Source organism: Crinia signifera, chromosome 8 (assembly GCF_055691185.1).
Source record: "Crinia signifera chromosome 8, ASM5569118v1, whole genome shotgun sequence".
Lineage (NCBI taxonomy): Eukaryota > Metazoa > Chordata > Amphibia > Anura > Myobatrachidae > Crinia > Crinia signifera.
This window is the reverse complement of record NC_139224.1, coordinates 49249581-49262457: the sequence shown is the minus strand read 5'-3', so window position 1 is coordinate 49262457 and position 12877 is coordinate 49249581. Positions and strand designations below refer to the sequence as shown.

Below are 12877 nucleotides of genomic sequence, written 5' to 3'. Positions count from 1 at the left end.
CACTGAAAATCTGATTCACCCTATTCAATGTTCACTGTTTGCTGAAAGCGAACAGTGAATGCCGGCCAGTTCTCCGTTTCATTGTCGATGCAATTCGCTGGTGTATTTCAATGGCGTTTTCACTGGGATTCGCCAAGAGTTTATTCAATGCTAGGATGGAGAACTGCTTTCTCCCTGATTTTTGCCATGATTCACCGTTTTGCATTCGACATCTTTTTTAGGTGAACTGGAAAGTTATCTTTTAAAATAAAGTTTTTTTTTGTCAACAAATCAGATTTTTTTTTCTGTGAAGGGGCATGCTATTTTATTGCTTGAAGCTTCTGCTGCCTGTGTCACCGGGAGCCACCCTCCTCTGGGCAGGCAGGGAGGCTTACATCTCCCTGCCTGCTGCCGCCCCCCGGCATTTAGTTAGACAAAACCTGAAATATCGGACTGGGAAAAGCAATTAACAGGATTGGATGGGGACCACTGCTTTGAAGTCAGATATCTCCGGTTCCCAACGGCCGATTTTTAAAATTCGTGTACCCTTGGAAAGAGGGGACCCTCAGCTTTCAGCCTAAGGCCCTTAGACTCCTAGGGGGGTTTCTGGGTACTCAGAAACCCCCCCTGCGTGCGCTACTGGAATGTGCAGCAAATCCTAAACGGGATTCGCTGCACATGGAGAAAAAACGCATTGAATACTCCCCTATGTTTCAAGAACTGGACCACCTATGTGAGGGTACAGACGTGTCCTATTTTAGGAGTTTTTATACTGTAGCTTCAGATTAAAAATTCAAAGGAGAATCTAAACTGATCCACTATTTATTTTAGCTCTTCTACTGTCATGCTACTTATGGACATGCCTTTATGAATTTATGGGAAGCACGGACGGTGTCATGGTTAGCATTATTGCCTCACAGCACTGAGGTCATGGCCACCACCATGACTTCCACCATGGCCCTAACTGTGCGGAGTTTGTATATTCTTCCCGTGCTTGCGTGGATTCCCTCCCACAATCCAAAAATATACAGGTATGTCAATTGGCACCCAACAAACATGAACCCTAGAATGAATTTGTGTGTGTGTACATGTGGTAGGAATATAGATTGTAAGCTCCATTGGGGCAGAGACGGATGTGAATGTTTAAATATTCTTTGTAAAGTGCTGCGGAATATGTGTGCATTATATAAAAGGAACTTTTAATAAATACATGAATAAATTAAATCCTGTAGGAAAATCCTCTTGTGAATATTTGTTGGGATCTTCAGAAACTTTGCTAATAGTATCTTTTAGATAGCAAAAAAATGGTCTATATCATCATCATCATCATCATTATCGTGATCATCAAAGATTTTGCAATACTCTACAGTTCGAGTGATACAAATATATGACCCAGAGTGAAAGAATTTGAGCAGAGTTAAGAGTACTTGGGTCTCAATAATGAGAAAATTGCAGGGCATACAGGCTAGATTGCATCACGGATGGTGTAATGGTTAGCATTACTGCCTCACAGTGCTGAGGTCATGGGTTTGATACCCACCATGGTCATAACTGTGCAGAGTTTGTATATTCTCCCCGTACTTGCATGGGTTTACTCCGGGTACTCCGGTTCCCTCCCACAATCTAAAAATATACTGGTATGTCAATTGGCTTCCAACAAAATTAACCCTAGAATATCTGTGTGTTTGTGTGTGTGTGTGTGTGTACATGTGGTAGGGAATATAGATTGTAACCTCCATTGGGACAGGGACTGAGTGAATGTTCAACTATACTCTGTAAAGTGATGTGGAATATGTATGCGCTATATAAGAAACTGTTAATAATAAAAATAATGACATACATGAAAGTTCCAAATTGTTGGCCGCAATTTTGACCAAATTGTGTGGCACACAGAATTCCGCATTAAATATACAGACCTCAATATTGCAGTATTGCAGTTTGAAATTAATCAATGCAAATGTAGCCAAATTTTATGTCACACATAATTCAGCACACATCGTTACAGGGTTTATAAAGGGGATGGAGTGAGAACAGGGGACAATTGGAATAGATTGTCCTGCCCATGAAAGATTACCATCTAGAACAGGGGTGGGCAATAAGTGGCCCTCCAGCTGTTGAGGAACTACTCATTCCAGCATTCCTTGCCTTAGATTTACTATATGGCTATGCTGAAACTGATGCAAGGCATACTGGAATATGTAGTTCATCAACAGATGGAGGGCCGCTTATTGCCAACCCCTGATCTAGAAGGTGGAGTAGAAACATTAGGGTATAATGGATTTAGTGGACCATGCAAGCCAGCTAATTAGAATAATTACATTCGGTATAATGAGAAGTGATGAGCAATACTTGGAGACGTGATCCATAGGGTCAGATGTACTAAGCCATAAAAAGTGATACAATGGAGAGTGATAAACCACCAGCCAATCAGCTCCAACCTGTCATTTTTCAAACCCAGCCTGTGACATGGCAGTTATGAGCTGATTGGCTGATGGTTTATCACTTTCCTTTTTATCACTTTTCAAGCTTAGTACATGAGGTATACAAAAAAGAGCCAAGCACTCTTTGGTTTTCATACATTCATACATTTATACCCTATTTCCCAGAGTGTAAACACTGTAAATGAGTTCTTAGTGCTTAGAAGACAGTTAGACAAAAGTAACATTTCCAAGGTCACTCATAACTAACTGAATAAGGCCACTGAGCTATTCCTTCTTTGTATATGCAATTTTATATATGTTCTACTTGAGAGATTATTACATTGACTGTAGTGGTGTTCTTTATATTTTGATGTGATATTTCTATTTTCTTTGCAAGTACAACACTTTCCTATTACATGATATGATTATATTGTTTTGTACATTAGTTTTATACTGCTTTCACATTGCAGAAATGGGTAATGACACGGTATTCTTAAATGGGACTTTAAAACGAGTCTGAGCCTTGAGACCTTTCACATTGCAGGTGAAAACCGTGTTAGAAATCATTTAATACCATTCAAACATTCAACCCGTTTAACCCCCAAGGGACACGTTTCAAGCCATTGACATAGAGCTGTTCAAACTGCCTAAAATACGGCTTTAAAACGTGTAGGACTCTGCTTTTTAACCGTGTTGAAATACCAGTTAACTTTAACCGGTAAATCAACTTTGGCACTTTCACATTGCAGCCTTAAACGTTTTAAAATGGGAAAAAAACGGCAATATACCGTTTTAAAAGTGCGATGTGAAAGGGGTATTATACATTTGCATATTAGGTGAAGTGTGTATTTTATAACATACAGGGTGTGTGAAGTCAGGGCAGTAAGCAAGCATATGCTCAAAAGGAAAGTGAAAGTCCCTGTAAATTAACTGAAACATTTTATTTAGCTGCTTCCGCCTGAAGCATGCAGTTATATACTGGGGAAATAAATTGCTGACTTAACCTCTCATAATTCCAGGAGCTTCAGTCTAGTCAGCATGGGTTGGGAGAATCACTGATTCAGAAGATTGTTTTGTGTGTGTATGTGTATACAATACTTACAGACATACATACATTATTATTATTATTATTATTATTATTATTATTATTATTATTATTTTGGTATGCATTTTGCAGGTGCAAAACCATATATGCTGCGTTAGTTTATGGGCTACACAAGCAATCACACATACATTGAGTGTGTTTGTTCAGAGTCCTCGGGCAGTATAATCTGTAAATACAGTTCTACTGTAGTTACAGATTTTTTCATAGTTAACCATTTGACTGCCAAAGAGATGCCTAGGAGAGCTGGTTAGAATAGTTACTCTTGAAAAGAGATAACAAATATATATGCTGGAGCTATAACAGGGGTGCAAATGTTGTTGAATGTGTTACTACTGCAGAGGATTGTAAAACTGAATAATTGTTAGTGTGTAGGAGTGCGTGGAAATGTCATATACAATTGTGGGATGGCGCCATGAGTTTTAGAGAGTCCTTTAGACAATTATATTAGTGTTACAAAAAAATTGCCCCACAAGTCCGTATAGATGGTTTTCTCTTTATTAAAAGTCTTTTTCGATTGGACAAAAGTGTTCAAGATGTTTTTGTTGTACAACCGTGTTGCAATATATATAGATTGAGAGAGGAGAGGCGGCACTCTGCAGGCTTGCATTAAAATGGTCCTTTATTCCAACAGTTTGTCCCTGTGATGGTGTAACCCCCAAACTGTTGGAGTAAAGGACCATTTTAAAAGCAAGCCTGGTGAGGGCTGAACCTCTGCTCTGTTGTGTGTGTGTGTGTGTGTGTGTGTGTGTGTGTGTGTGTGTGTGTGTGTGTATGTATGTGTATATATATATATATGTGTATATGTGTGTGTATGTATATATATATATATATATGTGTGTGTATGTATGTATTTGTTTGTTTATATAAAAATTAATTAATTTCTTAATTCAAGTTTACAAATTAATAAAAGTTTTTATGTTTGTGCTTTAGTGTTCGGGGAATGGGAACCCCCACTGCTGGACTGGTGTCAAATGCACAGCTCAAAAGTCCCACTGTAACCACTGGCTGCCCTCCTACTAATATGAGTGTCAAGGGAGAAAACAAAGAAGGTACCATAAGAAGCCATTATGCCGATTAATGTTACATTTCTGAAAAGTATTATCTTTTAATGTGTGCCGCGTATCTTGTATGTATAATTGTGAAATTGTTATTGCTTAAGTACAGTAACTGTATTGTACTGTATCTGCAAAACTGATTCTGTGTTCTAGACATGTGCTCTTACTGTATTAACTTGCGTCATTTATTTTTTAAACCCTTTTCAAAATAAGCTTTGTTTTATTCTATATGATATTTTCCTTATTGCATACTCCATATATAATACCCCTCTTACACCGAGACAAAAAAAACGGGTTTTTCCCTCGTGGACCCGGTTTAGCGTCGGTGTAAAAGGGGCAGCTGGTGGGACTCTGCTCCCGTTTACACCAATAGGGGAGCCCAACCTCCCGACTGCAGCATCCTGCGGTCAGTATGAAGGTTGGGGGGGGTTGCACACAGCCTCTGCTGCTGTATTGTGCAGACCGCTGCGGATTCGGGGAGGAGGTGAATGGATGATAATGTAAAGGGGCAGACTAGATGGGCCAAGTGGTTCTTATCTGCCATCAAATTCTATGTTTAATGTCATCTCCAAGTGCCGCCCCCCTGCACCGTGTGCAGTGATTCCAATTCGGGTCGGATCCGAGATTTGCCCCGTTTACACTGCAGTTCCGACCCGGATTGGAACCATATTCCAAATACCGGGTTGGATCCAGGATTTTGGAGTAAAAGGGGTTCTTCAGGTGCTGTGGATAATGCTTGAGTGAAGATACTAGCTAAAGGAAAGCAGATACTTATAGACTTTCTTATTGCCTCATGCAGGAGGGTGCAGCCAGGTCGGTATATTTAGGGATGAGGCCTCAGCATGGGTGGGCGGTCCAGGGGTGTGCGTGCACGTGATTGTGTCATTGTAGCCCTGCCCCCTCTATGTAATATGTGGGTGGGGAAAGGGGAACTGGGAGGAGATCCCGCGCACAAGTTGCACCTTCTCAATATGAAGTTAGATATGTATCAAATAATTGCTGTTGAAATTATATTTATTCCACAATGAGATTATTGTGTTGTTAATACAAAAAGGAAAAAATCACTGATGTGGAGGTGCACCCCTGAGAGTAGAGAACACTAGGATTGATGAGAGAAAGAGAAAAAGTACTCTCCTTTGTTTGGGGGCACGCTTAGAGAAAAAAGATTATTTAGTTTTATGTAATGGTTACAATTATTAAAACGTAACTTTTATTAATAATTTTCTTAAAAAATTTTTTTTACACAAACTGACAAATGATACAAAACAAATAAATAAATAAATAAACACCCACATTTATTTATTTGTTTTGTGTCGTTTGTCTAAAAAATTTTTTTAAGAAAATTAATAATAAAAGTTACGTTTTAATAATTGTAACCATTACATAAAACTAAATAATCTTTATTCCTTAAGCGTGCCCCCAAACAATGGAGAGTACTTTTTCTCTTGCTCTCGTCAACCCTCTATGTAATACCCAGATTACTGCCATTGAATAGGGTCGGGCGGAGCTACGATGATATAATTCAGTGCTAATTGTGTCATTGTCCTCCCCTGAACCTCCCTTTTTCAAGGAAGGCTATAGGGAGATCCAGGATATGCAAAATGGTGGCACCGGTTTCAGAAGACTTGCCTTCCTTCTGTGGGGGTGGAGAGTAGTGGGAGAACCATACAATTTTCATGAACCTCGTGGTCTAGTAGGGGAAATGCAGGATGTGATGCAGTCAGTTGAATAGCTCCTGGCACTTAACAAGAGAGATACGTCCTTACGATGCTAGTTGAGTTCAGTGTATAAAGTCAAGTCTGATCACAGCTTTAGAATCCATCACATGGGATGTCCAGAACCATTGTAAACCTCTTATAACTTATTCAAAATCGGCTATACGAATTGTGTATTGGGGAATTGAGTTCCTATAAGAGTGGACAAGGAATCTATAGTGTCCCTTGTCTGGTTTGAGACCTTTTTCTATAGTTATCGTAAGAACCCTTTGATGCCTTACCTGGACGTTTGATGCATTTTCTAAATAAATCAATGACCATTTCAATATCAAAGGAACTTCCTATATCAGGGCTTGACAATTTTTTTTTAAATCTAGGAGCCAGGATAAAAGTGTAGGAGCCAAACAAACTAAGGGTGCCCATACACAGTGCGATGCGCACCATGCATTTGAATTTAGATTGCATTCAATCTAGTTCAAAAAGTACGTGTTACTCATATATTTTGTACCGTGGGATGCACGGGAACGTGCATTGCCTCTCACGGTACAAAATGTACCATGTATTAGCACCATAAATATAATAAACAGGGGGTTTATGTGGAGCGGAGTGGCACTGGGATGGGTCACTCCGAAACACACCTCCTGGGGCTCGGCAATCTTAATTAGGTTCAAGTGAACTGAATTAATAAGAAATATAATTATTATCGGGTGTGCTCACTGCTGTTGTGCTCCTATACTGAAATCAGTATAGGAGCACAACAGCAGTGAGCACACCCGATAATAATCGGGGTACACCTCATATCACCCATTCTAAACGGGTGATCCTGACGGGGCAGTACACACAATTAATTAAGTGTTACCAACTGTCCCGCCCAGCAGAGGAAACTGTTGCTCCACCCTCCCGATATCCGATAGACATCAGAAGATTTCCTAAGGACGACCAATGTGTTGTGTATAACACTGTACGCATTAAAAACACTGTCCTGCACAGCAAATTACTGTAAAATTATGAATGTGACATCATAACACTTTCAGGAACACACTCTGGTGGGGAATATACCCCGAAATATATCTAAGCACCGGCAGTCCATTACTCCACCTACATTTTAAATCTTTATAATCACTGATCTTTTTCTTTCCATAAACACCATTGTTCGTGTGTCAATGTGTATTTTTTAACCTCTTATTTTCGCTCTATGTGGCTGTCTCCGTATCCCTCATATAACTAATAAAGATATCAAGGAGCCCCCACATTTTTTAACAATAAAAGAATTTTGCCAAGAGATATTGTATCAATTATAAGGAGTGCATCCAATACAAACCCTTTTTTCTTCTTTCGTTTCTTATGTCGTAAACGTTTGGGATAGCACCCCCACTAGTGTGTTAACCAACACGCAGTGGATTTTTGCCCACCAATTATAAGGGCATCAATTCCTTATGTGTGCAGAACTCTCCATAACCCCTCTTTCTATCATATAGGGGGAGGAAAGAGGTCCGGTTTATACAAAATATTAATGTATACGGACTGACCGGTGTGCTTGATCACAAAAGGTAGTGTGCAGTCATGGATTTTAAATATGCTCACCCTGAAAGATAACGCTTTCTTTGTGCTGGTTTACAAGGGTCTCCAACAAGCGGTCCCAGTTGTGAGGGGATGGGGTTCCTTCAAGATGTAACAGTCACTCCTCTCGGCAGCACGCCAGTGTGTCCTGCCCATAGTCAGATGAGGATCACCGTCCTGACCACGGCGGTATAAGGAGTGACTTGGATAGTGGATGGAGTGCTCCGCTTTGCGGTGGACCAAGGTCCCCTTGATGTAGCGTGGGGAACGGCTGTTGCAGACAGCTGATTGCCGGCAGCGAGGGGGGAGAGCTGCATTCAGCTGGAGGTTGGATGTACAGTCAGCGGTGAGCCGGAGGGAAAGTTTGTGCTGCGGTGAACCCGGTCAGCGTGGAGCGGCTGATTGCCGATAGCGTGAAACAACTTACGCTTCCACTGTGAGACAAGCTGAGGTATTGCTGAGTGGATCACAGTCTCAGGTGTGTTGGTGACGTCAACGCGTTTCGTTCCCGTAGTCAGCTGGGAACTTTTTCAAGACGAGTGACTGTGTTCTTTGAGCAAACTTTATTTATAGGTATGTAATTGCTTCAGTGGCCAATTAATTAATTAATCAATTGGATCGGTTTGTATTTCATTTCACTATGTAATTAGTGACAAATAAAACCAGTAGTATTGCATATAGTGTTTTTGATGAATAAATCTTTTACGCGGCTATCCATATTGTGTACAGTGTGTCCAGTGAATACATATATATATATATATATATATATATATATATATATATATATATATATATATATATATATATATATATATAAGAAAATAATAAATACATATATAAAGCTTGGGTATCATATCAACAGCTGATTTAAAAATAAATAAATTAATTAATTGTTAATACTAGATGCGGTGAGGATCAAATATATATTCATACATCGCATCAGGTTGAGTTTACATTAGTCTACGGATACGGGATATTTGATATATCACATCACATGAGTGAAAAAGTAGTGAAACCCTGAAGATTGCTGGAACGGTGTTCACTATAGAGATAAATCCCTGAAGACTGAACATTCACCCCCAAGACACCTATAGAAATGAAATCTGCTGTCAAATTCTCTTCAGGAATACCACCTCTATGGAGTGTGGATCTCATTTCACAAATTATATAAAAAATTTAACAAATATATTACTCAAGTTATTTATTGGAATATTTTGATTATGTGAATATTTTGACTATGTGAATCCAATTACCCCCAACCTGGTCTCTGAAAAAAAATAAGAAAATACACCATCTCTATTTTATATAGATATATGTATAAATATCCTCTCCACCCACTCTCTCTCTCTTTCTCCAATGTTATTATTAATTATTCAAATTTATATAGATTTAAACTATGTTCTTTAATGAGGACCGTTCCTGCTTATAAATATGTTATAAATAAAGGAATATACCCTCAGCGAATTCTCTCATAAGACGAAAAAATATGTTCAGCAGATTTAAAATATGCATTAATTCTGCCTCTATAGATATCTATACATGCATTACCCATTTGATTTGTATCTATTTTATCTATTTTTTCTAACTATACTGTGAACCATCTAAGTATATAAACCACTGTATTTTTTATTATAATCATTATTGTTTTTATTTATATATATTTTTTTTTGTTAAATATAAGCAGTCTCAATCTAGTTATTTAATTGTTGTTGAATTAATAAATTTATAAAAGTAATATAATACTAATTACTAATGTAAACTCAACCTGATGCGATGTATGAATATATATTTGATCCTCACCGCATCTAGAATAAACAATTAATTAATTTATATTTAAATCAGCTGTTTATATGATACCCAAGCTTTATATATGTATTTATTATTATTTTATATATATACAGGTTGAGTATCCCGTATCCGTATATCTATTATCCGAATTATTCCAAAAACCGTGGTTTTTGGAATCATTCGAATTTTTTTTTTTTTTTTTTACCCTCCCTAACCCTCTTTTTATACTTGCCAAGTCCCAGGGCGTCCACAGCAGGCCTCCGGCATCTTCTCCAGGGTCTCCAGCGGTCCCAGGAATGCATTGCGTGAGTGTGCGCGCGCGCCGGTGACGTCACCGGTGCGCGCGCACACTCGCGCAATGCATTCCTGGGACCGCTGGAGACCAGGAGAAGATGCCGGAGGCCTGCTGTAGACGCCCGGGGACTGCGCGGACGCCGAGGGACGCCCGGGGACCATCAGGGGACAGGTAAGTATGGCTTAAAAAAAAATATTCTAAAAACCGGAAAATTCCCCTATCCGAAATGCTCGCGGTCCCGAGCATTTCGGATAGGGGATACTCAACCTGTATGTATGTGTGTATATATGTGTATATATATATATATATATATATATATATATATATATATATATATATATATATATATTTTTTTTTTGTATGCTTATACATTATTAATATGTGTAGGTTATGTATTCACTGGACACACTGTACGCAATATGGATAGCCGTGTAAAAGATTTATTCATCAAAAACACTATATGCAATACTACTGGTTTTATTTGTCACTAATTACATAGTGAAATGAAATACAAACCGATCCAATTGATTAATTAATTAATTGGCCACTGAAGCAATTACATACCTATAAATAAAGTTTGCTCAAAGAACACAGTCACTCGTCTTGAAAAAGTTCCCAGCTGACTACGGGAACGAAACGCGTTGACGTCACCAACACACCTGAGACTGTGATCCACTCAGCAATACCTCAGCTTGTCTCACAGTGGAAGCGTAAGTTGTTTCACGCTATCGGCAATCAGCCGCTCCACGCTGACCGGGTTCACCGCAGCACAAACTTTCCCTCCGGCTTACCGCTGTACATCCAACCTCCAGCTGAAGTGCAGCTCTCCCCCCTCACAGCCGTTCCCCACGCTACATCAAGGGGACCTTGGTCCACCGCAAAGCGGAGCACTCCATCCACTATCCAAGTCACTCCTTATACCGCCGTGGTCAGGACGGTGATCCTCATCTGACTACGGGCAGGTCACACCGGCATGCTGCCGAGAGGAGTGACTGTTACATCTTTTTTTTTTTTTTTAATTGAGTCTTTATTTAACTTTTTTTTTTTTTTTAATTTTAACAGATACACATACATATTAGAAGATACATTAGATACAGAGTAAATATGGATACAAATATACAAAAAGACAGAGAAGTTAGAAAAACACGTACAGACGACTCGGGGGGCATAGGTTTATATGCATATATAAGTCAATTAATGCCGGTGTACCGTTATCCACCCCGTTACGACACACTTAGACACTTGCGCAGATAGCTACACTTTTTTGGGGACTCCCTACGGTTGTGATATTTAGGCATTACCCAAAGGGGGAGGCAGGTACGACTGGGCAGTTTTCTTTAAGGATGGGGAGGGGAGGGGCGAGGAGGGATCTTTTCATTCTGGTACCTGGGTATTTCCTAACAGAGAAAAAAAAAAAGGAAACCTATCCCTGTGGCTTAAAGTGAGCTTATTCTATTTAGACATTTTGATATATACAGTAATAATTGAACATAGTGAGCGCAATACAAAGAAAGGCTCCTTATCAAGAGCCAAATGAGTGTAACACTATAAATTTCCTAATGTGTTATACAAATGTGCAGAACACAAAACAAAACCGAAACTTGTCGTGCCATTTACTTAAGATAAAAATAATCCATTATGATGCAAATATAATATCCAAGCTTCCTGTGATTGTGTAAAAAAAAAAAAAATTCCATATTATTATATACTATGTTGCATAAGAAAAAAAAAAAAAAAAAAAAAATGTCACCTTCTACTAACACCCTTTTCCCTTGCTACCGGCAGCCCTTAAATTGGAAATACACGGATTGTCGCCATGAATTCCACATGGCCCAGAAGAACTCACTGCGCCCTCTGGAGGCATATACATACTTCTCGTGCTCATATGTTAGATTCACCAGGTCTAGCCATTCCGGCAAAGGTGGCTCATCTTTTGCCATCCAATACCGTGCTAGAACCACCTTTGCCAATGCCGCTAGTTGGATCCATAGGAGCTGCTGCTCGCCAGGGATAACGTCCGAATGCCAAGACCCCAGAATCAAGTTGACATCAGTGAGATGGATCTGTGATATCCCCACATTCCTTAAAACCGAACAGACCTTTTCCCAATAGCAGTTTATTTTTGCACAGGTCCTCAGCAAATGCCAGAAGGTGGCCCCTCTCTCGCCACATTTTGGGCAGATATCACTAGCCGAGCCACCTATCCTTTTAATTTTAACCGGGGTCATATAGGTCCTGTGCAAAATATTAAACTGGGTTTGTTGTATGCGAATAGAGTTTGTGGCTTTTTTCGGGGAAGCTAATGCTTTCGCCCAGACGTCCTCTCCTAGTTCTGGAATATCCGCGGCCCATTTCTGTCTTAAAGCAATCAACCCATCATCCTGGGCCGTACTCGACAAATACTTATACATTTTTGACACACACTTCTGTAATGATAGGCACCTCAATTTCAACTTTATGGGGGTTTCTACTAACCACTCCTCTGCATCCCCTCTATATCTAGAGATTGCACTACGGAGTTGCAAAAATCTGAAAAACATTGATCTAGGGAGGGCATACTCCATCTGCAGTTGTTCAAAGGATTTAAATATCTTCTCCTGGTGGAGTTGACCCAGGGAGTATATACCATAATGGGACCACAATCTCCCCCCCTGCTGACCAATAATTTCTTGAGCTGTGGGCATGAAAAGAAGAGATGAATCAGGATCAACCCCCCTGAATTTATCCATGTGGCAGACAGCCCTCCACACCTTGATGGCTTGTGCTACAATGGGGGGAATACTTATACGAGTTACCCCAGCTATCAGAATTTGCATTGGTGTATTATTAGGATCTACACATTGAGTCAACCTTCGTAGCTCCAGAGACTGTCCCTCCTCCGTGCACCATGTCCTCAGATGCGCGAGTTGGGCGGCTAAATAATACCTTTTAAAATTTGGCAGTGCCAAGCCCCCTTTGTC

At 39.7% G+C, this 12877-nt stretch overlaps 1 protein-coding gene across 1 annotated transcript in view; it reads left to right on the top strand.

The window, feature by feature from the left end:
• Positions 1 to 12877, top strand: part of SFMBT1 (Scm like with four mbt domains 1) — a 106106-nt gene that overhangs the window by 27429 nt on the left and 65800 nt on the right. Inside the window, exon 2 of the mRNA XM_083156325.1 lies at positions 4435 to 4553. Coding sequence (XP_083012451.1) covers positions 4445 to 4553 — 109 coding nt within the window. The 5' untranslated portion in view covers positions 4435 to 4444. The remainder of the gene's footprint in view (positions 1 to 4434; positions 4554 to 12877) is intronic.